Source organism: Bufo bufo, chromosome 1 (genome assembly GCF_905171765.1).
Source record: "Bufo bufo chromosome 1, aBufBuf1.1, whole genome shotgun sequence".
NCBI lineage: Eukaryota > Metazoa > Chordata > Amphibia > Anura > Bufonidae > Bufo > Bufo bufo.
Genome location: NC_053389.1, coordinates 75,518,252 through 75,546,172, shown reverse-complemented (window position 1 = coordinate 75,546,172; position 27,921 = coordinate 75,518,252). Strand labels below are relative to the sequence as shown.

Below are 27,921 nucleotides of genomic sequence, written 5' to 3'. Positions count from 1 at the left end.
AACCATTTCTACATTGGAAATGGAACCGATATCACGTGTAGATTTTCAGATCTTAAATATATTAGTATGTAAGGGCTTTGTTTCACATCTAAATCAAGTTTCTCATAACCGATATGTGACAAGAGTCATCTTAAAAGAAGTAAAATAGAGAAGGTTTAAGGTTCAGTGAAGCATGAAGCCCCCACAGGTGCTTCCTTACAAAACTAATGTCCTTAGGGGCATGATTCAAAAACAAAAAGAAAATAAAAAGTGAAAAAAACATAAAAAATATAACTAAATTTAAGAACTGTTATATAGTTTACATAAATAATAACACATCCAAAGTTATTGCTCAGTTTACATGAAGACCGTGATGAATGAATGGAGTTGGGTTGTGCTGTCTGCTACCACATCTGCTGATTTTTAAATCCTTCAGAAATAATAAGAGTTCTCCATCTGCACTATAGTTATTACTCTGAACCTGCAGATTTTAGTTTACAGAAGCCACATGGACTAAGAACGAAGATGATTTCCTTTCAGGTCCTTTTTTTTTTACACATTTCTTGTGGTCACGTGATGATGACATTTTCGAATCGGGCACTGCTAGTTATAAAACCCTGAAGGAGACATCCTCTCTCTTAATTGTTGAACTGCTATTAAAGGTGAAAAAGGTTCCAAACTGAAAGCCCTCAAACATTCAAACTGTCTACTTCAAAGAAGAAAAACTCCAGCTTGCTGTCGCAGAACATGCACTGGCAAAAATGTAAGTTTCTATTTTTTTTTTTTATGCTAAGACAGCGGAATATTATAAACCTCCTAATAGTGGAAAAAGATGTAAAATCTCTGTTGGGTAAAATGTGACCAACTCATAATTGGATTATTAAAAAAATATATATATAAAAAATAAATCTTCAATTTTTGTTAAGAAGTTCTCATGCACTTTTTATACATTATACGGTAGAATTCTGCACTTTAAAAAAAATCTGCCGCATTGACTTGTCCATTCCTTTTGATGTTTCTTCTATCCAATAAGGGATGTTAAATATCAATTATGTGAAGTAAAAATGTCAATATATGAATGTATGGCTATGAATGAGTACTAGGTACATACATTTATATGTATTAGAATATGTGTAACCTTGTTTAATAATATTGTAAGCAATGGAGGAACTGTAGAGGAGCGTCTCTTACCCCTATAGCTGCACATGGCCCTGGTAAAACTGTCCCAGTGCCACTTTGCTCCATGTTTTTATTCTGGTTAAGTAGCAAAAATAATGGAAGATGGACGTGAATTTGTCCTTTCTCTTATTACCTCAAAGGGAAGATGTCACCTATTGTTTAAATCAAGTTTTTATGTTAAACATATTTTTAAAGAATTTTTGATGGATATATATATTCCATGTCACTAAATAAAAATAAAAAAATCCTAAAGTCTTCGAAATGGCCTCAAAGGCTAATAATAGGCGTCACAGTTCACTTTTTTTTTTCAGTCGTATCCTTATCATAACAGGCAGGATTACAATGACATATCACCAATACATAGATAACACAGGATCCACTATTCATAAAAAAGATGATCTTATCAACTCCCTCCCTGTACAATGACCTCTGCACACGTCATGCCAATTCATGTCCTCTCCAGTTCATTGTGTATGGTTCATGGTGGTTGATGTAAAGCATATCTCAGGAACAGCTCAGGAAAGATGGCTTCCCCCGTAATCATGTTCAGGAAATAGAATGGAAAAAAAAAATCTGCAATTTGAAAATAAAAAACAGTTTAGAAAAAGGATACGTGTCGCTATCTGGAAAAAAAAGTATAGGTCATACATTTCCTTTACGTTTTTCCTTGGAAGAAAATAATGTGAATGTGGAGCCCATGATGATAAAATCGCAAAAAGAGAAGATGTAACAGATGAGGCTCTGTTCATATTTCATGTTTAGCTTGTATCTGTAATATACTGTAAGTCACAAGTATTGCATATGGTACACCTATGATGATGGCCTCCCACATATGCCTTGTCTGGCATATGCCTGATGCGTGAATGCCTATATGTCTGACATATTACTTGGGAGAGTTTGCGGTGCAAACATGGTTTTATAGGGAGTCTGTTAGCAGTTCTGATCATACAAACTTACTATTCTGAGGATAGGTCATCAATAAAATACTTGGACAACCCCTTTAATTAGTTACAGATCAGCAATGAAAATATATGTGGCAGTTAGATGCTGGCTTCTGCTCTGCAACATACATTTTCATCACACTAATCTTGCAAGTCCTGTCCCTGCACTCGCAAGATCAACAGCAGTAGTCAGACTGTATTACATAGCCCTACTCCTCCTTCAACTGCCGGGACCAGAGATAACTATGATCTTTTCGGTTTAACTCCTTAGAAGCAGCGGTCAATAGCGACCGCTGCATCTAAGAGGTTAGACAGAGAGAAAGAGGTTCTCTTTGTCAGTCCCTCAGTCCTCTGCCGCACAATTGTGGGGTATGGAGGGACCTTCCTGGCAGCCAGAGGCCTAACAATGGCCTCCAGTTCTGCTATCTATGAAAGCCTATTAAACACTTCTAATACACTACTGTATAATACAGAACTATTGCAGTGTATTATTTCAGTGATCAGTTTGTCATGAGTTCAAGTGTGAAAAAAAAGTTACAAATATGAAAAATTTAAACAAAAAAAGATAAAACCCATAAAAAACTCTGAGTACACTACTTTATTATGTAGAAAAATAAAACAACAAACAACTCTTTTTTGATAGTGTCAACTCCCCCAAAAATTCATAAATGATCAAAGTCATATGTACTTTACATCCAAGTGGCAAAAATGAATTTATCAACTGATCCCACAAAAAACAAGCCCGCACACAGCTCTGTTGGTGAAAAATTTAAAATAGTACAGCTCTAACAATATGATGACATAAAAACTATATAACAAAAGTAGTCAAACATAACTAAACAGAATAAAGATAATTTGTCATCTATACTGCATGGTACATGCCATAAAAATCAGACGTATAAAACAAAGCCACAAACTTGCGTTTTTCATTCCTCTAGCAAAAAAATAAAATAAAATAAAACAAAAAACTAATTACAAATTTTGTAATTAAAAAATAAAACTTGTCCTGCAATAAGCAAGCCCTCATATGGCTAATGGCTATACTGACCAAAAGATTTTAAAACGTTATGGTTCTAGGACTGAATACACCAATAGCGTTTGGGGTGGCAGACCCGGCCCTGATGTCTCTGTATGACCCATCGTGCCCAAAATGCCCATTTCAAAAAAGGAGAGTTTCCCTCACTTTCTTGGGGAGGAGGGGGGGGTCAGGGTCCATGCCGTCTGCTCACATTCACGGAATGTGAGCAGACAGCCTAGACCACTGCTACCCCATTTAATTTGCCATGCTGGATGCTGGTAGGAAAAAGGATCTGTGATGATGTGACCAGTAACATTGAGATGTCAGAGATATATATACATACTGTGAGGTGTTATATACCATATACTATGGGGTGTTATACTATATACTGCATGCTGTGGGATGTTCTACTGTATAGTGTAGGGGTGTTATACTATATACTGTGGGGTGTTATACCATATACTGAGGGGGTGTTATACTATATACTGTGGAGTGTTATACTATATACTGTATATTGTAGGGTGTTATACTATATACTGCATACTGTGGGGGTGTTATACAGTACTATATACTGTGGGGTGTTATACTATATACTGTATATTGTAGGGTGTTATACTATATACTGCATACTGTGGGGGTGTTATACAGTACTATATACTGTGGGGTGTTATACTATATACTGTATATTGTAGGGTGTTATACTATATACTGCATACTGTGGGGGGCACAAACACAGAAATATAGTGGCAAATCTGGGGGAGCTGCTCAACCCCTAACACTGTAGCGTGTTTTTCATTGGGGGAGCAGCCGCACCGCATGTGGACCGCAGCAAACGATTATCCCCAGCAAAAAAATGCATACGGTGGAGGATGTCGGCGCGGTCCACATGCACCACAAAGGCATCCTACACAAAACGGAGCATTGTGCGGATGAAAATATAATCATATAAATGACAGAAAAAATGCACCAAACGGATATGCCACTGTGGGGGGTGTTATACAGTACTATATACTGTGGGGTGTTATACTATATATTACATACTAGAGTTGCACCTAATCAATACTTTTAGACCTGGTTCGATATGATACCGGGTTTTACTATTTAACTATACTAGGCTGCGCTGCTGCAGTTAGAGAACATGGCACGAGCCATGTTCTCCTCAACAGCACAGTGGAGAAGGAGGCATTCCCTCCCTCCCCACTGTGACACGGGCGCCGCTGCCACCAATGAGTACCATAGTACTGAGGATGGGGGGGGGGGGGCTGTGTCAACTGCACCACCAATGAAGATAATTAACACATTCATTCAAGTGTAGGCTGCGGGTGCCGGCGGCCGTATCACATACCCAGCACCTGGCCTCAATAACAGGGCATGCGATCCTGCGAACTGCGGCAATTAACTCCTCAGGTGCCGCATCAGGGGGGTTAATTGATGGGGATCGCAGCGCCTGGGTCATAGAGGCCGGGTGTCGGGTATGTGATACCGCCTCCGGCACCCACAGCCTACGCTTGAATTAATGGGTTAATTATATTCTTTGCTGGCGCAGTGCGCCCCCCCTCCCCCTGCCATAAACCCAGTTATCTTCATTGGTGGTGCAGCAGCCATGGTCAGCTCCCTGCTGCTGTATGCACGAAGCACAGGGCAGCAGGGACAGTGTGAGATCCTATTCACCCTGATAGAGCTCTATTAGGGTTAATAGGACAAGGGTTGTAGCCCCTAAGGGGCTAATAGTTATTACATAAAAAGTTTAAAAAAAAGTAAAATAAAAACACCAAAATATGAAAAGTTTAAATCGACACCTTTCCCAATTTTACATATAAAATTTACAAACAATAAATAATTATCATATTACATATCGCCACACCCGAAAAAGAGTGAACTATTAAAACATTAAAAAAATATCTCCTATGCGGTGAACGCCCTAACAGAATAAAAACCGCACGATTCGCCATTTTTTTGTCACCTTGTTCCCCCCCCAAAAAAATAGGATAGGACTGTTCTTTTATGGGACGGACGTTCCTTAAAATGCGGAATGCACGCAGCTTTTTTGGTGTTTTATTTTTTTTTACGTGGTATTGAATGGTATTGAGTATTGCAATACTTTTTTATGGTATCAAAATGGAATAAAAATTTTGGTATCGTGACAACCCTACTACATACTGTTGGGTGTTGTACACTATAGACTATGGGGGGGGTTATCCTATATATTGTATGGGGCTGGGGTGTTATTCTATATATGTGGTATAATTTTCTTTAATATTTACCAGGAAAAAAAAAAAAGGGGACAGAATGCAGAATTAAGTCAGGGCAAATGAGCGGTGGGGCCTATGTCCACTAAAAAGCCTCCAGTGACAGTATGACAAGATGAACGAGCAAGTGGATTGTTTTATTTAATTACCCACAAGTCACAAAATGGTCCCCGTTCAGGTCTCTGCATCTTTGGGCACGTCGGATTATGTTGGCTCATACTGCTTGTGATGCTGCAGAAGAAATAATGTCCTGATGGGGCAACATGGGGCACCTCACGGAGGTCACTGGCAAGGGCTATGACCTGTTTATGGAGGAGTGAACTGTGAACGAGGGGTTATGGCCACCACGTTCCCCAGACTTGTCCACAAGCGATTTTTATCTGTGGGGAAATTTAAAACAGAAAGTGGCCGCTAACAATCCACATCCCCTGGAGAACATCACAGACACCATCCACAGCATCATAAGCAGTACAGGCCTACATAATCCGACCTGCCCAAAGATGCTGAGACCTGAACGGAACTGGAACACAGGGTTAAAAAAAATGAAAAATGTTACCTGGTCATTAAGACCAAAAAGACCTGGTCATTTAGCTGCTTAGTATGTGTTCCAGAATGCAGTGGCATTGTGTCAGTAGACATGTTTTCTACTATATTATAGAATATTTGCATATTTGGATCAGTTGTCTTGCAGTTAAAATGACATAAGGGGTTGGCAGGTTTTTAATCCTCAGGATAGGCCATCAATATCAGATGGGTGTGGGTGCGACAACTCTGCCAATCAGCTCTTTCAGAGTAGCTCTGGAACTATACAGCTCCCCCCATTGTGCAGTGGAAGGAGCAGGCAAGTGCAGCAGTACTTAATGGGAGCAGAGCTGCAGTAACCAGATCCGTCCACTACACAATGGGTGGAGCTGTGCAGCTGATTGTGGGAGTGCAGTGTGTGGACCTACGCTGATCTGATATTGATAGCCTATCCTGAGGATGAGCTATCAATATAGAGGGTTATCCAGGAAAACATATTTATGACATCCTCAGGATAGTTCATTAGTATCAGGTCTGCGGGGGACTGCCGCCGATCAGCTGTTAGAAAAGGCCTTGTACATCAGTCATGTGGTTTAGTTGTAGCTCAGCCCCATTCACGTCAATGCGGCTGAGCTGCAATACCAAGCACTGCCAATATACAATGTACGGCGCTGTGCTTGGAAATCGCTCCGGTGAGTGCAGTCGCTCCCTAAAGCAGCTGATCCGCGTGGATGCCGGGACTTGGACCCCTGTTGATGTGATAATGATGATACAAACTACAAATTGGAGTGGTATTAAAAAGCAGGAAGTGCTCAGCCCCATATGCAGTGGTGCATCTATACCGGGGGGTGGGGGCGCAGATCCTGCACTTGTACCACAATGGACATCCTACACAGGATAGCAAATGTGTGGATGTGATGAACAGTAAAAATAATATAACAAAAACTAAGACAGGTGCACTCTGCGGTCTTACTAACCCTCATACTGCTGTAAAATTGAGAATTAGCCAACATATCCTGCTTGGAGGACATGTCTGAGCCCCAGCACCGCGCCAAGGTTTCTCAAGTAGCTCTTTGTTTTTGTAATATTATTTTTACTGTGATAATGATGACCCTTAACGAGGATAAGTCATCATTATCTTTTCGAGGATAACCCTTTTAAAATCCTGCATTACCCATTTAAAGGGAGTCTGTCACCAACTTTTCATGTTTTAAACTGCTTATATTGTGTTCTTGCACATCCACACACAATAATAATGGTATCTTTATTGTTTTGGTCCAATTCTGTAAAGCTGCTAAAGCGAGGTTATAATGTTATGCAAATGAAGGCTTGCAAGTGCCCAGGGGCGGCGATCTAGCTGTAAGTGCCCAGGGGCGGCGATCTAGCTGCAAGTGCCCAGGGGCGGCAATCTAGCTGTAAGTGCCCAGGCCTCTAGGCGTTTTGCATGCCTAACTGCTCCACAGTATATTGTCTGGCCAGGCCTTTTATGTTACATCATCATCTCCAATTCTGCATGTGCACAGTTTGCCGCCGGCCTTTAGTGTAAGGCCCCACAGTATATAATATAACACCCCCACAGTATACACTATATAGTATTACACCCTCACAGTATTCAGTATTTAGTGTAAGGCCCCACAGTATATAATATAACACCCCCACAGTATATAATATAACACCCCCACAGTATACACTATATAGTATTACACCCTCACAGTATGCAGTACCCCACAGTATAGAGTATAACACCCCACAGTATATAGTATAACACCTCATAGTATACACTATATAGTATTACACCCTCACAGTATTCAGTATTTAGTGTAAGGCCCCACAGTATATAATAGAATACCCCACAGTATATAAAACCCCATAGTATACACTATATAGTATTACATCCTCACAGTATGCAGTATATAGTACAAACCGGATTCCAAAAAAGTTGAGACACTATACAAATCGTGAATAAAAACTGAATGCAATGATGTGGAGGTGCCAACTTCTAATATTTTATTCAGAATAGAACATAAATCACGGAACAAAAGTTTAAACTGAGAAAATGTACCATTTTAAGGGAAAAATATGTTGAATCAGAATTTCATGGTGTCAACAAATCCCCAAAAAGTTGGGACAAGGCCATTTTCACCACTGTGTGGCATCTCCCCTTCTTCTTACAACACTCAACAGACGTCTGGGGACCGAGGAGACCAGTTTCTCAAGTTTAGAAATAGGAATGCTCTCCCATTCTTGTCTAATACAGGCCTCTAACTGTTCAATCGTCTTGGGCCTTCTTTGTTGCACCTTCCTCTTTATGATGCGCCAAATGTTCTCTATAGGTGAAAGATCTGGACTGCAGACTGGCCATTTCAGTACCCGGATCCTTCTCCTACGCAGCCATGATGTTGTGATTGATGCAGAATGTGGTCTGGCATTATCTTGTTGAAAAATGCAGGGTCTTCCCTGAAAGAGATGACGTCTGGATGGGAGCATATGTTGTTCTAGAACCTGAATATATTTTTCTGCATTGATGGTGCCTTTCCAGACATGCAAGCTGCCCATGCCACACGCACTCATGCAACCCCATACCATCAGAGATGCAGGCTTCTGAACTGAGCGTTGATAACAACTTGGGTTGTCCTTGTCCTCTTTGGTCCAGATGACATGGCGTCCCAGATTTCCAAAAAGAACTTCGAATCATGACTCGTCTGACCATAGAACAGTCTTCCATTTTGCCACACTCCATTTTAAATGATCCCTGGCCCAGTGAAAACGCCTGAGCTTGTGGATCTTGCTTAGAAATGGCTTCTTCTTTGCACTGTAGAGTTTCAGCTGGCAACGGCGGATGGCCCGGTGGATTGTGTTCACTGACAATGGTTTCTGGAAGTATTCCTGAGCCCATTCTGTGATTTCCTTTACAGTAGCATTCCTGTTTGTGGTGCAGTGTTGTTTAAGGGCCCGGAGATCACGGGCATCCAGTATGGTTTTACGGCCTTGACCCTTACGCACAGAGATTGTTCCAGATTCTCTGAATCTTCGGATGATGTTATGCACAGTTGATGATGATAGATGTAAAGTCTTTGCAATTTTTCGCTGGGTAACACCTTTCTGATATTGCTCCACTATCTTTCTGCGCAACATTGTGGGAATTGGTGATCCTCTACCCATCTTGGCTTCTGAGAGACACTGCCACTCTGAGAAGCTCTTTTTATACCCAATCATGTTGCCAATTGACCTAATTAGTGTTAATTGGTCTTTCAGCTCTTCGTTATGCTCAAATTTACTTTTTCCAGCCTCTTATTGCTACTTGTCCCAACTTTTTGGGGATTTGTTGACACCGTGAAATTTTGAATCAACTAATTTTTCTTTAAAATGATACATTTACTCGGATTAAACGTTTGATCTGTCATCTACGTTCTATTACAAATAAAATATTGACATTTGCCATCTCCACATCATTGCATTCAGTTTTTATTCACAATTTGTTTAGTGTCCCAACTTTTTTGGAATCCGGTTTGTATTACACCCCACATTATGCAGTACCCCACAGTATACAGTATAACACCCCACAGTATATAGTATAACACCTCATAGTATACAGTATATAGTATTGCACCCTCACCGTATACAGTATATAGTATAACATCAAACAGTATATAATATAACACCCCCACAGTATACACTATATAATATTACACCCCCACAGTATTCAGTATTTAGTGTAAGGCCCCACAGTATATAATATAACACCCCCACAGTATATAATATAACACCCCACAGTATACACTATATAGTATTACACCCTCACAGTATGCAGTACCCCACAGTATAGAGTATAACACCCCACAGTATATAGTATAACACCTCATAGTATACACTATATAGTATTACACCCTCACAGTATTCAGTATTTAGTGTAAGGCCCCACAGTATATAATAGAATACCCCACAGTATATAAAACCCCACAGTATACACTATATAGTATTACATCCTCACAGTATGCAGTATATAGTATTACACCCCACATTATGCAGTACCCCACAGTATACAGTATAACACCCCACAGTATATAGTATAACACCTCATAGTATACAGTATATAGTATTGCACCCTCACCGTATACAGTATATAGTATAACATCAAACAGTATATAGTATAACACCTCATAGTATACACTATATAATATTACACCCCCACAGTATTCAGTATTTAGTGTAAGGCCCCACAGTATATAATATAACACCCCACAGTATATAGTATAACACTCCACAGTATACACTATATAGTATTACACCCTTACAGTATGCAGTATATAGTATAACACACGACATTATGCAGTACCCCACAGTATACAGTATAACACCTCATAGTATACACTATATAGTATTGCACTCTCACCGTATACAGTATATGCGTAGTATAACACCCCACATTATGCAGTACCCCACAGTATAACAACCCACAGCATACAGTATATAGTATAACACCCCACAGCATATAGTATAACAAGAAAAGAAAACGGATGGGCTCACCAGATCCACCAATACGGAGCACAGTCTGCTCTCTACCACCAGAGCAATGGTTAATTTTAGACAATATATACTAATTGACTGGCTCACGAAAAATTTTATGATATTTATTAAACACACTAATTAGACATATACAGGGAGTGCAGAATTATTAGGCAAATAAGTATTTTGACCACATCATCCTCTTTATGCATGTTGTCTTACTCCAAGCTGTATAGGCTCGAAAGCCTACTACCAATTAAGCATATTAGGTGATGTGCATCTCTGTAATGAGAAGGGGTGTGGTCTAATGACATCAACACCCTATATTAGGTGTGCATAATTATTAGGCAACTTCCTTTCCTTTGGCAAAATGGGTCAAAAGAAGGACTTGACAGGCTCAGAAAAGTCAAAAATAGTGAGATATCTTGCAGAGGGATGCAGCACTCTTAAAATTGCAAAGCTTCTGAAGCGTGATCATCGAACACGCAACATCACTGGAGTGCCCAAAAGCACAAGGTGTGCAATACTCAGAGACATGGCCAAGGTAAGAAAGGCTGAAAGACAACCACCACTGAACAAGACACACAAGCTGAAACGTCAAGACTGGGCCAAGAAATATCTCAAGACTGATTTTTCTAAGGTTTTATGGACTGATGAAATGAGAGTGAGTCTTGATGGGCCAGATGGATGGGCCCGTGGCTGGATTGGTAAAGGGCAGAGAGCTCCAGTCCGATCAGACGCCAGCAAGGTGGAGGTGGAGTACTGGTTTGGGCCTTTTCGGGTTGAGGATGGAGTCAAGCTCAACTCCCAGTCCTACTGCCAGTTTCTGGAAGACACCTTCTTCAAGCAGTGGTACAGGAAGAAGTCTGCATCCTTCAAGAAAAACATGATTTTCATGCAGGACAATGCTCCATCACACGCGTCCAAGTACTCCATAGCGTGGCTGGCAAGAAAGGGTATAAAAGAAGAAAATCTAATGACATGGCCTCCTTGTTCACCTGATCTGAACCCCATTGAGAACCTGTGGTCCATCATCAAATGTGAGATTTACAAGGAGGGAAAACAGTACACCTCTCTGAACAGTGTCTGGGAGGCTGTGGTTGCTGCTGCACGCAATGTTGATGGTGAACAGATCAAAACACTGACAGAATCCATGGATGGCAGGCTTTTGAGTGTCCTTGAAAAGAAAGGTGGCTATATTGGTCACTGATTTGTTTTTGTTTTGTTTTTGAATGTCAGAAATGTATATTTGTGAATGTTGAGATGTTATATTGGTTTTACTGGTAAAAATAAAAAATTGAAATGGGTATATATTTGTTTTTTGTTAAGTTGCCTAATAATTATGCACAGTAATAGTCACCTGCACACACAGATATCCCCCTAAAATAGCTAAAACTAAAAACAAACTAAAAACTACTTCCAAATATATTCAGCTTTGATATTAATGAGTTTTTTGGGTTCATTGAGAACATGGTTGTTGTTCAATAATAAAATTAATCCTCAAAAATACAACTTGCCTAATAATTCTGCACTCCCTGTATTGCCACATGGTTAATACTAAATTCATAAAAATTAATATTACAATTAAATATTTAAAATTCACTACATGAGATAAACACTATATACTATATGTAATAAATACTTTAATACTTTAAGGTCTTGGTCCCATCCACTTTTATAACATGCGGAGCTCTCGCATGTATAATACACTTGTGTATATTTTTGAGGACATATGTTGCTGCAACACTAAAACTGTTAGTTTGTTGTTCGTTTCTCTGTTAGTTTCATATGTTCCACGACATTACAAAGTAATATGTATTGGTTACTTTAGATACTGTGGGGTTTTGCTCTGGTAGACAGGCGTGCGGACGCAGTATAGAGGCAATCACAAACTCTTTAACTTAAACAGCTCAGTGTTTATTCACACATAAGGAAAAACAAAATGACCATTCACAGTCTTGGTGTTTGTTCACACCATGCAATGTCCATAGAACAAAATCATCACCTGGTTAGCAGTTTTCCACCCGCAGTCCACAGTAGGCTTTAGGGCCTGTTTCCCAGCATGCGGTTCTCAGCCCTTTAGCACGGCACAAATTCACAGGTCCCAAAACACAGTTTCTCTGTTAGATGGAGGAAAAACCACACCCAGCTGAGACTGCTGGCTGGGTTTTATATATGCCAAAAAATACCCGGCCTGGAGCGTGGGGAGAAGCCACCCACACAGCACTTTGGCTACTCCCAGTAAGAGCCGGCCCGGATTGGCTTTACAGCCATACTAACAATAAACAGTGTCAGTCAGCACTAGCTGCCGCTGACGCTTAAAACTACCGGCTCTTACCTCACAGAGGCCAGGAATCTCGGTGACACATACCTTCCATCAATGGCGGCCCCTTGCGTCTTCCTACAATACATATGTTATGTTTTTCCATGTATCTTATGCTGTGTCAAAGTATTTTGCGCTGTATCAAAGGAATTTGAGACAAAAGGGGTATATATTACAGCTGTGTGATGTCTTTATATATGAGCATAAATGTCCACAAACTTCCCCTTTTATAACAAATAGACTTATGCAAGTAGGTCTGTCCAATTGCGGCTTGCACTATGTTGCCCACACTGGCTCTATGGCGCTTCAAAACCGCTGCGGTGAGGTTGCGGTAACGCCAAATAAAAAGGCTCCAGGTGGTGTATGTCTGATACTATTAGTTACTCTTTCACTTGTACTCTCATAGATGGTGTTGATGCCAAGTCGGGTCTCTCTTATCGCTATTATCCTCAATAACAGGTAAGGTTTTTCTCACCGCAAATGTCCTCGGTCCCGTACTTGTCTTTCCTATTCAGTTGGCGTGCATGCGCAGTGTGATTCTCTCCACGCTGAACCTCACCATGCAGGCCTGGTATACAATTAGTATTGCTGCATGGACATTAAAAGTACACCAGATAGTGTATTGCAGCTTAACATTTCATTTTTCTATTGGCCTCATTCACCAGACGCGTTTCGGAACAAAGTTCCTTCCCCAGTGGTATTAAGAAAAATAAAATGGAACCATTGTTATTTTTATATGCGTTCCAGGTCTATAATAAAACATGGATGGGACTCGAGATGGATCTGGATGGGACTCAAGACCTTTTTTATAGGCTGTGATTTTACACCCTCATTTAATTATTAGTTCACTAGAGAATATCTATATATATACGTATAGTGTCCATCATATGCAAATAATCATACTATAAACAACCATGATAAAAACAATGTTAGAATAATAAAAACAAAAAGCAAAAATACAAATATACTAATAATATGGATTGATCTTGTTGATTGGAGGATGGGAGGGGGTGTGCAGGCCATGTCGATGCCTGGTAAACAGCCTGGCATCGACATGACGTGCACCCCTCCCCGCCATCCCCATCAGTTATATAAAACCCAAAACTTCCAGTTCTGCATTCAAACCGTGTGGTATAAGGGACCCGAATTCAAAAATCTTCCTTGATTCCTGCCTGGACATTTTGGATATAAAGTCCCCTCCAATCTCCTTTAACCGATTGTATCGCACTATATTTCAGCCCCATTAAGCAAGGGACTAAAATTCGCTCCAAGTAAATCAATGGACAAATTTTGCAACTATATAGGTAATGAAAAATATTTCAGAAAGTTATGCTGTAAGAAATATTATAATATTGTAAGAAAAATCCAATCCAATCTAGTAATCTGTCTGTCTCAAATTATGCGCACACTGATGTTAAACTCAAATCAAAGATGTATCCGAGATATGAAATAGGAAAGGAATTGGCAGCGGGGGCGGTGGAAATAGATATTAGAAGGTTACGTCGGAAACAGCATAGAGAGAAGAATGTGAGTAATGAGGAAATAAAAGCCATCAATCAACTACAGAAAAATGAACAAATAACTATACACCCCGCAGATAAAGGTGGAGCGATAGTTATTTTAGACACAGAGAAATATGTAGAAGAATGTAACAAACAATTGGCGGTTGCTGAAACATATAGGGTTTTACAAAACAACCCAGTGGAGATATTTGATAAGGAATTATCTGGATTGTGTAAAGTAGCATTTGAAAAGGGTATTTTAAACAAAAGGGTGAAAAATATGATTTTATTCTAGGAACTCCCAAAAGACTTCCAGTATTTTATTGCATCCCCAAGATTCACAAAGATCCCAATAACCCACCAGGAAGACCGATTGTGTCCGGCATAGGATCCCTGACTTCAAATCTCTCCCAATATTTGGACAGAATACTGCAACGATATGTGAGAACAACCCTATCACATTTAAAAGATACCACTTCAGTAATTAAAATTATAGAAAGTTTAGTGTGTCAGCCCCATTGGATTTTAGCTACATTATACGTAAGTTCACTATACACCAGTATAAAACATGATCAAGGTATAAAAGCGGTTAAAAAAATATTTGACACAAGATAGTAAATTGGAGGAAGAACAGATACAATTTATAGTAGAAAGCATACATTTTTGTTATCTCATAATTTGTTTTATTTTGATGCCAAATATTATTTACAGTTATTTGGTACTGCCATGGGCACCAGGTTCACCCCCAGTTCTGCCAATTTATTTATGGCAGCTTGGGAACAAGACACAATCAACCCTAAGCTGGGGGCAGGCCTGGTGCTCTGGCGTCGTGCTGCTGATATGGGATAGTCCCCATTCTGAATTGTTGGAGTTCATAAAGCAAATAAATTGCAATGATCTAAACCTCAAATTCGTACCGCAAATCAGTACAGAAGAGGTTGAGTTCCTAGATCTAAAGATTAAAGTGGTGGACAATTGTCTTATCTGCAGCACATATCAGAAAGAAGTCTAAAAAAATTGTTTTATAAGATATAATAGTTGTCACCTACCCAGATGGCTACTGGGAGTACCAGGGAGTCAATTTAGACTCTTAAAAAGAAACTACATATAACACACATTTTGAGATAGAAGCACAGCAAATGAAGCTTCAGTTCCTAGAGAAGAAGTATCCTATAGAACACCTTGAGGAATCCTTAGAGAAAGTTAGGCATTTAGACAGAAAAACTTTCTTTCAAGAAAAAACCCATACAGTCAATGAGAAGACAGAAGTGTCAAAAATAATTATACCATTTAGTACTGAGTATAAAGCTATATAAAAAAGTAATTAATAAACATTGATATTTATCAAAAGAGGATAAAATCTTAAATCCCATATTACCAGACCAACCTCCGATTGTATTTACGAGGGCACCAAGTTTGGCACTTCAGATAACCCCAAAGATAAGAAAAAGAACAAACAACCCTATGAGTGTAACATGGATGACTATGAATAGGTTCCATAGATGTGGCATGTGTGCAAATTGCAAAGTAACAGAATACCCAAAGAAAACCAAGATAATTAAATTGACAGTTAACAACTTTAGTTGGGAAATAAAGGAGATTTTACCATGTAATACGAAATGGGTCATCTACATTATTGAATGTCCGTGTTTCAAACAACATATTGGCCGTACAGGAAGAGCCTTAAAGATTCAAATTGCAGAACATATAAACAATATAAGAAAGGGATATAAGAAACACTCTGTATCACATCATTTTACAACATCACATGCTAGTAATCCAATGGGGCTGAAATATAGTACTTTACAATCGGTTAAAGGAGATTGTAGGGGAGGGGACTTTATATCCAAAATATCCAGGCAGGAATCAAGGAAGATTTTTGAATTCGGGTCCCTTATACCACACAGTTTTAATGCAGAACTGGAAGTTTTTGGTTTTATATAACTGATGGGGAGGGGTGCACGTCATGTCGATGCCAGACTGTTTTCCAGCGCATCGACATGGCCTGCGCCCTCCCTCCCATCCTCCTATCAACAAGATCAATCCATATTATTTGCATATTTGTATTATTGCTTTTTGTTTTTATTATTATAAAATCATTGTTTTTATCATGGTTGTTATAGTATGATTATTTGCATATGATGGACACCATACGTATATATAGATATACCATTAAATGAGGGTGTAAAATCTGAGCCTATAAAAAACGCCAAATATGAACTAGTTAGAAGGTCTTGAGTCCCATCCAGATCCATCTTGAGTCCCATCCATGTTTTATTAAAGACCTGGATAACACCATCTTTGGGAGTACAAGTGAAAGAGTAACTAATAGTATCAGATATACACCACCTGGAGCCTTTTTATTTGGCGTTACCGCAGCGGTTTTTAAGCGCCATAGAGCCAGTGTGGGCAACATAATGCAAGCCGCATTTGGACAGACCTACTTGCATAAGTCTATTTGTTATAAAAGGGGAAGTTTGCGGACATTCATGCTCAAATATAAAGAAATCATACAGCTGTAATATATACCCCATTGGATGCAAAATAAGACATTTTTGTAATATTCATAGCGGCAAGCATTTGTCACAAATTCCTTTGATACAGCGCAAAAGACTGACACAGCATAAGATACATGAAAAAACATAACATATGTAGTAACCAATACATACTACTTAGTACTGTTGTGGAACATATGAAACAAACAACAAACTAACAGTTTTAGTGTTGTCCTCAAAAATATAAGTGTATCACACAAGTGTATTATACAGGGAGTGCAGAATTATTAGGCAAGTTGTATTTTTGAGGATTAATTTTATTATTGAACAACAACCATGTTCTCAATGAACCCAAAAAACTCATTAATATCAAAGCTGAATATTTTTGGAAGTAGTTTTTAGTTTGTTTTTAGTTTTAGCTATTTTATAGGGATATCTGTGTGTGCAGGTGACTATTACTGTGTATAATTATTAGGCAACTTAACAAAAAACAAATATATACCCATTTCAATTATTTATTTTTACCAGTGAAACCAATATAACATCTCAACATTCACAAATATACATTTCTGACATTCAAAAACAAAACAAAAACAAATCAGTGACCAATATAGCCACCTTTCTTTGCAAGGACACTCAAAAGCCTGCCATCCATGGATTCTGTCAGTGTTTTGATCTGTTCACCATCAACATTGCGTGCAGCAGCAACCACAGCCTCCCAGACACTGTTCAGAGAGGTGTACTGTTTTCCCTCCTTGTAAATCTCACATTTGATGATGGACCACAGGTTCTCAATGGGGTTCAGATCAGGTGAACAAGGAGGCCATGTCATTAGATTTTCTTCTTTTATACCCTTTCTTGCCAGCCACGCTGTGGAGTACTTGGACGCGTGTGATGGAGCATTGTCCTGCCTGAAAATCATGTTTTTCTTGAAGGATGCAGACCTTCCTGTACCACTGCTTGAAGAAGGTGTCTTCCAGAAACTGGCAGTAGGACTGGGAGTTGAGCTTGACTCCATCCTCAACCCGAAAAGGCCCCACAAGCTCATCTTTGATGATACCAGCCCAAACCAGTACTCCACCTCCACCTTGCTGGCGTCTGAGTCGGACTGGAGCTCTCTGCCCTTTACCAATCCAGCCACAGGCCCATCCATCTGGCCCATCAAGACTCACTCTCATTTCATCAGTCCATAAAACCTTAGAAAAACCAGTCTTGAGATATTTCTTGGCCCAGTCTTGACGTTTCAGCTTGTGTGTCTTGTTCAGTGGTGGTCGTCTTTCAGCCTTTCTTACCTTGGCCATGTCTCTGAGTATTGCACACCTTGTGCTTTTGGGCACTCCAGTGATGTTGCAGCTCTGAAATATGGCCAAACTGGTGGCAAGTGGCATCTTGGCAGCTGCACGCTTGACTTTTCTCAGTTCATGGACAGTTATTTTGCGCCTTGGTTTTTCCACACGCTTCTTGCGACACGGTTGACTATTTTGAATGAAACGCTTGATTGTTCGATGATCACGCTTCAGAAGCTTTGGAATTTTAAGAGTGCTGCATCCCTCTGCAAGATATCTCACTATTTTTGACTTTTCTGAGCCTGTCAAGTCCTTCTTTTGACCCATTTTGCCAAAGGAAAGGAAGTTGCCTAATAATTATGCACACCTAATATAGGGTGTTGATGTCATTAGACCACACCCCTTCTCATTACAGAGATGCACATCACCAAATATGCTTAATTGGTAGTAGGCTTTCGAGCCTATACAGCTTGGAGTAAGACAACATGCATAAAGAGGATGATGTGGTCAAAATACTCATTTGCCTAATAATTCTGCACGCAGTGTACATGCGAGAGCTCTGCATGTTATAAAAGTGGATGGGACCAAGACCTTAAAGTATTTATTACATATAGTATATAGTGTTTATCACATGTAGTGAATTTAATTTTATTTTATTGTAATATAAATTTTTATGAATTTTGTATTAACCATGTGGCAATATATGTTTAATTAATGTGTTTAGTAAATATAATATTTATTTTTCATGAGCCGTTGTCTATATGGTATAACACCCCACAGCATATATATATAAATATTTTAATCCCGCACAGTATACAGTATAACACCCCACAATATGCAGTACCCCACAGTATAACACCCCACATCATACAGTATATAGTATAACACCCCACAGTATATAGTATAACACCCTACAGCATACAGTATATAGTATAACACCCCACAGCATCAGTACATAGTATAACACCCCACAACATACAGTATATATATTATAATCCCCCACAGTATACAGTATATAGTATAACACTCTACAGCATCAGTACATAGTATAACACCCCACAGCATACAGTATATATATATTATAATCCCCCACAGTATACAGTATAACACCCCACATTATGCAGTACCCCACAGTATAACACCCCACAGCATGCAACACATCAGCATCTCCACCTTAAACTTCAGCAACACTTCTCCTGAATGCTGGTAGGGGAAAGGACATGTGGTAACATCATCCATATGTTACTGTTCACATGGCGATGACATCACAGGTCCTTTCTCCTAGCAGCATCCAGCACTGCAAGTGAAATGAGGCATTAGTGGGCCGTGGCCCAGCTGTCTACTCATATTTAGTGAATGTGCGCAGACAGCCTGGATCCTGACACTCCATACTCAAGCTCACTTTCCTTGAAAATTGGCATTTTGGGTTGGTGGTGGGCCCTACAGAGACATTGGGCCTGGTCTACCAACCCAAATGTCCCTATTATAATCCACCATTGAACATCATAGTTTATATCCAAGACTTAAAAACTTGTCCTAGTTATGTAATTGTCACACAGGTACAGGGTTTATTGCAGTAACAGTACACTTATCAGAACTCTGCCCCAAAGGGAGACCATCACCAGTCAGATCATCGCAGGACCAAGGCAGATTTTCACCCCGTCTCAAACTAAACAATGAGAAGTCTCCTATTTCCTGACAAGGTGAGATCTCGGCCCTATAATCATGTATAGAAGATAGAATTTAAAAAACAAAGCATGCTTCATTTCAGTAGAGATGTCATAACAAAACCAAAAAATAAAATCTGTCCTCTTTTATGTGACTTCTTTGCATCTGAGTCACTGTGATCGATGTGTCATGAGGAACTGGTTTATGTTTCTGCCTGAATTTGCAGTGTAGCGGTGTAACACTCTATTGTTTAATAGTCTACATGATGATTCATGGAATAAACTTCAAATCTTTCATATACAGTATTTAGTATCTATTTGAACTAACTCCAGTTGTATATATCAAAATCTATGTCAGGTTGCAGTTCCCACAGAGATAGCATCAGTGTATAATGATATGTGATAATTCACAAGGTACAGTGATCTGATTTCCACTTATATTTTCCTATGGGCGTGAAAAGTGTGAAAAATAAATCTCCCCACGTTCAAGTGTTAACGTCAATACTTCTTCTTTCCTATGTACGGTAACTCTTTAATGGTTTGGCGTACCTTGATGAGCCAGTGCTTAGTACCCACCACCGCCATGCAGTTGTGGCACTGTAATTGCACAATAATTGACTGACAGATTCCACCACTTTGCAGCAATGGCCAAGATGGGAGAAAACTAAAGATGAGTGAATGAATTGAACCCAAATCTTTCAAAAATTCAGGTTAATACCAAATCCAATTAAGCAGTAATTATACAGTTTGAGGAGACAACTTCTTTAATATGTGGCATTTTTGGAATATTGCAGTTGTTTTCTATGAAGTATTGGAAAATAAATGATTTGCTATGGTAGATTTCCTGCACTATTGGGGGAATGTACCTTATGCTGGGAGCAACACATTTTTTTAACTGCCTCACAATGTTTAGGTCTAGAGATGCTCCTTTAATTTTTACTCAATGTAGCTGCTACATTGTACTCATTTTTGTCAATTGGCCCCTTTCTCTGTTCAGCATTAATAGTCTGTAGTAAAGGCCCATTGTTTACAATGGTGTCTCATCAAGGAACTCAGCTGATGGCTCACGTGAAGCCTTTTCTCTGATCTCCTGACAGCTCATGTGAAGCCTTATCTCTGATCTCCTGACAGCTCATGTGAAGCCTTATCTCTGATCTCCTGACAGCTCATGTGAAGCCTTATCTCTGATCTCCTGACAGCTCATGTGAAGCCTTATCTCTGATCTCCTGACAGCTCATGTGAAGCCTTATCTCTGATCTCCTGACAGCTCATGTGAAGCCTTATCTCTGATCTCCTGACAGCTCATGTGAAGCCTTATCTCTGATCTCCTGACAGCTCATGTGAAGCCTTATCTCTGATCTCCTGACAGCTCATGTGAAGCCTTATCTCTGATCTCCTGACAGCTCATGTAAAGCCTTATCTCTGATCTCCTGATAAGAATATTGCTTAAATAAGTATTTATGAGCTGCTAGTAGTTCAGAGATAAGAGATATCAATAGCTGTCAGATGACAGCTCAAATTGAAGGTAAGATGCTCACAGCTAGGCTAAAACTTAACACTATCACAAAAACTGCTGAAATTTTTTTATAAAGTCGAATTAAAATAAAAAGAGATTTTTAGCTCAAAATGAGTAACTTGCAATCATAAAAAAACATTGCCCCCGAATGTGTCCCTAGCCTTTAACTAGACTATGGATAAAAGAATACGCTTAGACAAGTCCAGCACCATTAGAGTACAGCTACATGGGCAGGTTTTTATGCAGTTTTTGAAGCTAAAATCAGGTCTGGGTCATAAAAACAGAACAAGTGTTAAGGACAAACACAACTTCTCTTTTTTTGAATGCACTGCTGGTTTGGGGTTAAAAAACTGCATCAAAAAGCCTGAACGTGTGGTCGCACCCTTCGTGCAATCTGCTGAATTACAGTACTAGAAAATGGATGAAATTTTACAAAATCTCATCCACTCTCTAGTAAAAAGTAGAAATTGGCCTTCAGTCTACAGCATGTCAATTTATACTGCAGATTTCACCCTTTGCAATTCATAGCGTAAAATCTATGACAAATCTGCAGCAAGTTCTGTGACCAATTCGCATGCAATTCGCATTGATTCACTGTGCATTTTGCTACGGAATCTTCTAAAACGTGCCTCGCACGGCCATACTCTTAAGGGGGTTGCTCATAAAGACAACTCCAGTCCATAAGCCCTGTTGACCCAGAAACCAGAATGGACACCTGGCTTCATGAGGCAAAGCCTTCAGTATGAAGATATAGTGGGGAATATTCTGCTGTTATTGACAGCATAATCCAGATCTAACCCAGTCACCCTCCATACTGTATGGGACTTGTAGAGTATATAATGCTAGCGTGGCAGTGCAAGTTACTGTAACAGCTTCATACTGTACAGAATGCGATACCACAACAGAAATTTCACAGATTTAAAAAAAAAGGGTGTGCAACCAACATGACCGCTTTGATATAATCTGTTGATGGAAGAATTCTTTAGATGTCTTTACTAATTTACTGGTTGTTGTAATTTTCAGAACGATGTGGTTTAGGTGTTTGCTAAATTAATTTCAATGTGAGCTGTCACTTTTCTTTGTCTCTAAAATCATTGCTTAAATGGGTTTTCTGGGTTGTTATATTGATGGCCCTTCCAAAGGATAGTCAATGTGTGACACAGAGATATAGGCTTCCATCGTGAATAAGACAAGACGTGTTGTGTTCGGAAATGTCCGAATCTGCAAAAAATTGTGGATTTCAATGGTGGCTGTAGTTCCCACAGACATCCGCATCCTAATCCACGTGTAAAAATCTGCACCTTTGTTATAATCTGCACCTGTGTTTTTTCTGGTGAATTTGTGAAATTGCACAAACAATTGAAACCCTGCAGATTTTAATATCCACAGAAGAGGTCAATTTCCACAAATAAGAAAAAAGCTAAGTGTACAGTTCATGAGGATGGTCAAATCTAATTCACTTTGCTGGCACTATATTATGCTGCAGTTTGTCTGCACACAATCCATGCAGTGGGACTGAGCTTGCAGTAACTTTCCTGGCCACTAGACGGTGTACAGAGCTAGTGGTCGGGGGTGCTCCACTGATGGAATATGGATGACCTATCCTAAGGAAAGGATAGGTCATCAATATTTAAGTGCCATAAAGTTTTTTTCTAAAACCTGTACATTCCTAAGTTCTGCCACATATTAACACTTTTACAAAGCTTTAAATCCTTTCAAATACCTATGCCTGACTTCTATGTCTGTAAAGGACTAGATGGAACTGTGTTCTGGAAACCCTGGGAATTTCCCCTTTTGCCCTACCTATAACACTATATTCACAAGAGCCGGATTTGTTAAAGACATTTCTGCAACTGAAAATCTATGCCATATATCTGAATGTTTTTTTTGAAGTAGGCACATGGATTTCTGCAAGCCCCAACAGGACATTATCGGAAATTTCTGCAACAAATCTGCCATGTGTGAAGATATACTTATCCAGCCCTAACTCGCTCTAACTATGGCCAACAGAGGAGTGGACTGCCTGGTTCACTAATACATTTGGCTCAGGGCAAAACAAGGGAGTGGAGATTAATTAATTAATGTAATGTGCATTCTTTACCCTTGCAAGGAGGTACGGACTTTCCCATAAGCATTCCACAGGTTGCTACCACCAGAGTAGTCTCAGTTAGCAAGTGGTTACTCAAAGTTGAAGTTTCCAGGTCACCACACATGGCAGAGAGCAGGAATGGTGTTCAGGTGGACCAGTGGTGGTCATAAATGGGGAAGAGGGAAAGGGCACAGAATACCAGTGGGCAAGGTCATGAGTAGGGATGAGCGAATTGACTTCGGATGAAACATCTGAAGTCGATTTGCATAAAACTTTGTTCCAATCTCATTGCACATTTTGCCAGTAATGGACAATTTCACCTGGCTTGACCAATGTTTGAAAATATCAGACTAATGCTCATTTTGTCCCACAAACATCTGCCCTAAATTCAATGACAGCTGATGTATGGGTTTATAGTGTTATAAATTAGTATAGTATATGTAGTATATGACTGTGTGTGTCTAGAGGGATCTCTCGGAACAGGCTCGGACTGGCCCACAGGGGTATAGGTGAATCCCCCGGTGGGCTCCTGAGCAAGGTGGGCCCATAGTCTCCCACCCCCTGCACAAGTGGCACATAACACAGTACTGCACTACATATATATATTCAAAGTACAGCACCTCATCCAGCCTATGTTCATAGAAAAAACTTGATAGATTATTAACCCCTTCACGACCGCAATCTGTGTATATATACGTGATAGCTGCACATACCCCGTGCAGCTACCACGTGTATAGACGTCAAGCCAGCTCTTTAATCTTTAATCTGGATTAAAGCTTCTGCCCCTGTCCTGCTGCTGTCACGGACAGCATACAGTCCAGTAATGTCGGCAAGGGACCAATCAGAGTGGCCCCTTGCCGACAATCGATCAGATTGGTTAGTCTGTGCAGACTAACCAATCGGATCGCGGCAGTGAAAAAATGCCGGTTTCAGGCTCTGATCTGCGCCCTGCAGATCAGAGCCTGAAATCAGGTAATGTGTCCTCGTGCGCCCCCCCCGATCTGTGCCCCCCATCTGTGTCCCTCCAAGCCCCCCCTTGTGTCCGCCTGCTGCTGAAGCGCTTATCTCCTGCCTCCTGTGGTTCGCCCCCTCCCCGCCCCATACATTCCTCCTGCCCCCTCAATGCTGGCCCCCCAATGCTGCCCCCCCCTTTCCAGCGCTGCCCCCATGCCGTGCGGTCCCCCTGCTGTGTGTGATGGCGGCAGCTTCATTACTGAGCCGCCGTTATCAGCAGAGAGTGTCAGCGGCAGCGGCATCCATGGGGTTAATAGAGGGAGGGGGCTCCCTCTCTCCACCATCGGGGCTGCTGCGCTGCGACCGCAGCGCCCGATGGTTGCCATGGCAACCGGACGCTTTGCAAAAGCATCCGCTGTTGCCACCTACAGGGCATCTGATTGTATTACACTTTGCAATGCAAGAGCATTGCAAAGTATAGTACAGCCATCAGCCCCACTGGATCTTCAAGATCCAAGAGGGACTTGATTAAAAAAAAATTGAAAATAAAAAAAGTAAAAATAAATAAATAAATAAAAATGTAAAATTAAAAAAATTGATTGCTTTTTCCTATAAAAAATGAAAATATAAAAATACACATATTAGGTATCACCGCGTCCGTAACGACCGTCTCTATAAATATATCACATGATAGACCCCGTCCGATAAACACCATAAAAAAAATATTTAAAAAACTGTGTAAAAAAAGCCATTTTTGTCACCTTACATCACAATAAGTGCAACAGCAAGCGATCAAAAAGGCTTATGACCCCCAAAAATAGTGCAAATCAAACCGTTACCCCATCCCGCACAAAATGATACCCTATTTAAGACAATCGCCCAAAAAAGCTATGGCTCTCAGACTATGGAGATACTAAAACATCATTTTTTGGGTTTCAGAAATGCTATTATTGTGTAAAACTTAAATAAATAATAAAAAGTATACATATTAGGTATTACCACATCCGTAACGATCTGCTCTATAAAACTGTCACATGACCTAACCCCTCAGATAAACGCTGTAAAAATAAATAAATAAATACTATTCCAAAACAGCCAATTTTTTTGGTCATTTTTTTGGTCACCTTGCCCCATAAAGTGTAATAATGAATGATTAAAACAACCTGCTCTATAAAAATAGCACATGATCTACCCTGTCAGATGAATCTTGTAAAAAAAAAAAAAAAAAAAAAGTGCCAAAACAGCAATTTTTCAGTTACCTTGCCTCACAAAAAACTTAATATAGAGCAATTAAAAAATCATATGTACCCCAAAATAGTACCAATAAAACTGGCACCTTATCCCCTAGTTTCCAAAATAGGGTCACTTTTTGGGAGTTTCTACTGTATGGGTGCATCAGGGGGGCTTTGAATGGGACACATCTAAAACCAGTTTAGCAAAATCTGCCTTCCAAAAACCATACGGCGTTCCTTTCCTTCTGCGCCCTGCCGTGCGCCTTTACATCAGTTTACGACCACATGTGGGGTGTTTCTGTAAACCGCAGAATCAGGGTAATAAATGTTGAGTTTTGTTTGGCTGTTAACCCTCAATGTGTTAAAGAAAAAAAATGAAATAAAATGGAAAATCTGCCAAAAAAGTGAAATTTAGAATTTCATCTCCATTTTCCTTTAATTCTTGTGGAACACCTAAAGGGTTAACAAAGTTTGTAAAATCAGTTTTGAGTAACTTGAGGGGTGTAGTTTCTACAATGGGGTGATTTATGGGGGGGTTCCACTATGTAAGCCCCACAAAGTGACTTCAGACCTGAACCTGGTCCTTAAAAAGTGGGTTTTGGAAATTTTCTTAAAAATTTGAAGAATTGCTTCTAAACTTCTAAGCCTTGTAACGTCCTAAAAAAATAAAATTACATTTCCAAAACGATGCCAACATAAAGTAGACATATGGGAAATGTTAAGTAGTAAATATTTTATTAGGTATGACTTTCTGTTTTAGAAGCAGAGAAATTGAAATTTTGAAAATTGTGAATTTTTCCATTTTTTTTTATAAATTTGGCATTTTTTCATAAATAAAGGTGAAATATATTGACTCAAATTTATGACTATCATGAAGTACAATATGTCACGAGACAACAATCTCACAATGGCTTGGATAAATAAAAGTGTTCCAAAGCAATTATCACATAAAGTGACGCATGTCAGATTTGTAAATTTTGACCTGGACACTGGGGCATCAATGACCCTTGGTCATGAAAGGGTTAAAGAAACTCCCCAGTGTATTATTATAGACACGATCAGAGCTGAGATGACTTCTAGGTATAGAGGAAAGCTACCAGTGTCCTCTTCCCCACAGGACCTACCTTCTGAGTTCTTGCAGGGGCCCCCATATTCAATCATCTGGTAGCATCTTGCTGCTGTGTGAGCAGGTAATATTTGAATGTATCCATACGGTGGGCCCCGAAAATGCACCCCAGTCGGGGACAGTCTAGGAACTCATGTTGGAGCCTCTAAACAGGAGATATGCTACTATATGATATATTACGAATTCTTTTTCACCTAAATATGAGTTTAGAAACAGCCACTCAAACTTGCATTAAAAATGGTCTTTAGCATCGGACGGTCTTCTCAAAGAAGGTTGCAAATATGCATTGTCCAAATGATGAAACTGATAATGTCAAAGGGAATATGGTCAGCGTAAGGTGGTGGTCCTCTAAATGAGGTTTCAGTGTCTATGAAGTGATCAAATACTAATTGTGTAACGCCCAAAACTGTTACACCCAGACCAGTGCAATCTTCTCCTTGTAAACAATTTGTGACTTCACCACTCAAAATAGAGACCCTATTGAATTGACTTTTATATTATGTGGATTTTAGACCATCTCACAGTTTAGCTGACTATCTATCTAGTATCTATCTCATACTGTATCTATCATTTTCTGTTCTTTCTTTTCCCGTAGTAACAGTAGGAGTTAATATCCTCTTTTTGTACAAAATGCATATTCTCTGCAATCAACTCATAAACACATGACCAAACACATACAGAACTATATATATTTTTTTAAACGGCATTTGTAGAGAAAAGTCATAACACGTACAATAAAAACTGAAGATCGTGGTTCACCCAACACTCCTTAAGCGCATTTCTCCTGCGACTTCCTCTGAAGTTGTTGGTAAATCATGCTTCCAGAATTTTAAACACACAAGGACCAATCAGATAAATGATGAATCTTAATTAATGGGCAGAAAAAGCTGACATAAACTGCCATTGGAAAAGGCATTTAGGGCTCTTTCACACTTGCGTTGTCCGGATCCGGCGTGCACTCCATTTGCCGGAGGTGCCCGCCGGATCCGGAAAAACGCAAGTGAACTGAAAGCATTTGAAGACGGATCCGTCTTCAAAATGCGTTCAGTGTTACTATGGCACCCAGGACGCTATTAAAGTCCTGGTTGCCATAGTAGTAGTGGGGAGCAGGGGAGCAGTATACTTACAGTCCGTGCGGCACCCCGGGCGCTCCAGAATGACGTCTGAGCGCGCCATGCGCATGGATGACGTGTCCATGTGATCACGTCATCCATGTGCGTGGGGCGCCCTGACGTCACTCTGGAGCGCCCGGGGAGCCGCACGGACGGTAAGTATACTGCTCCCCCGCTCCCCACTACACTTTACCATGGCTGCCAGGACTTTAGCGTCTTGGCAGC

At 39.9% G+C, this 27,921-nt stretch overlaps 1 protein-coding gene across 1 annotated transcript in view; it reads left to right on the top strand.

Annotated features, from left to right (window-relative positions):
• The first annotated feature begins 374 nt into the window (after positions 1 to 374).
• Positions 375 to 27,921, top strand: part of POU2AF1 (POU class 2 homeobox associating factor 1) — a 104,800-nt gene continuing 77,253 nt past the window's right edge. The window contains exon 1 of the mRNA XM_040426282.1: positions 375 to 742. Within this exon, the coding sequence (XP_040282216.1) occupies positions 727 to 742 (16 nt within the window). The 5' untranslated portion in view covers positions 375 to 726. The remainder of the gene's footprint in view (positions 743 to 27,921) is intronic.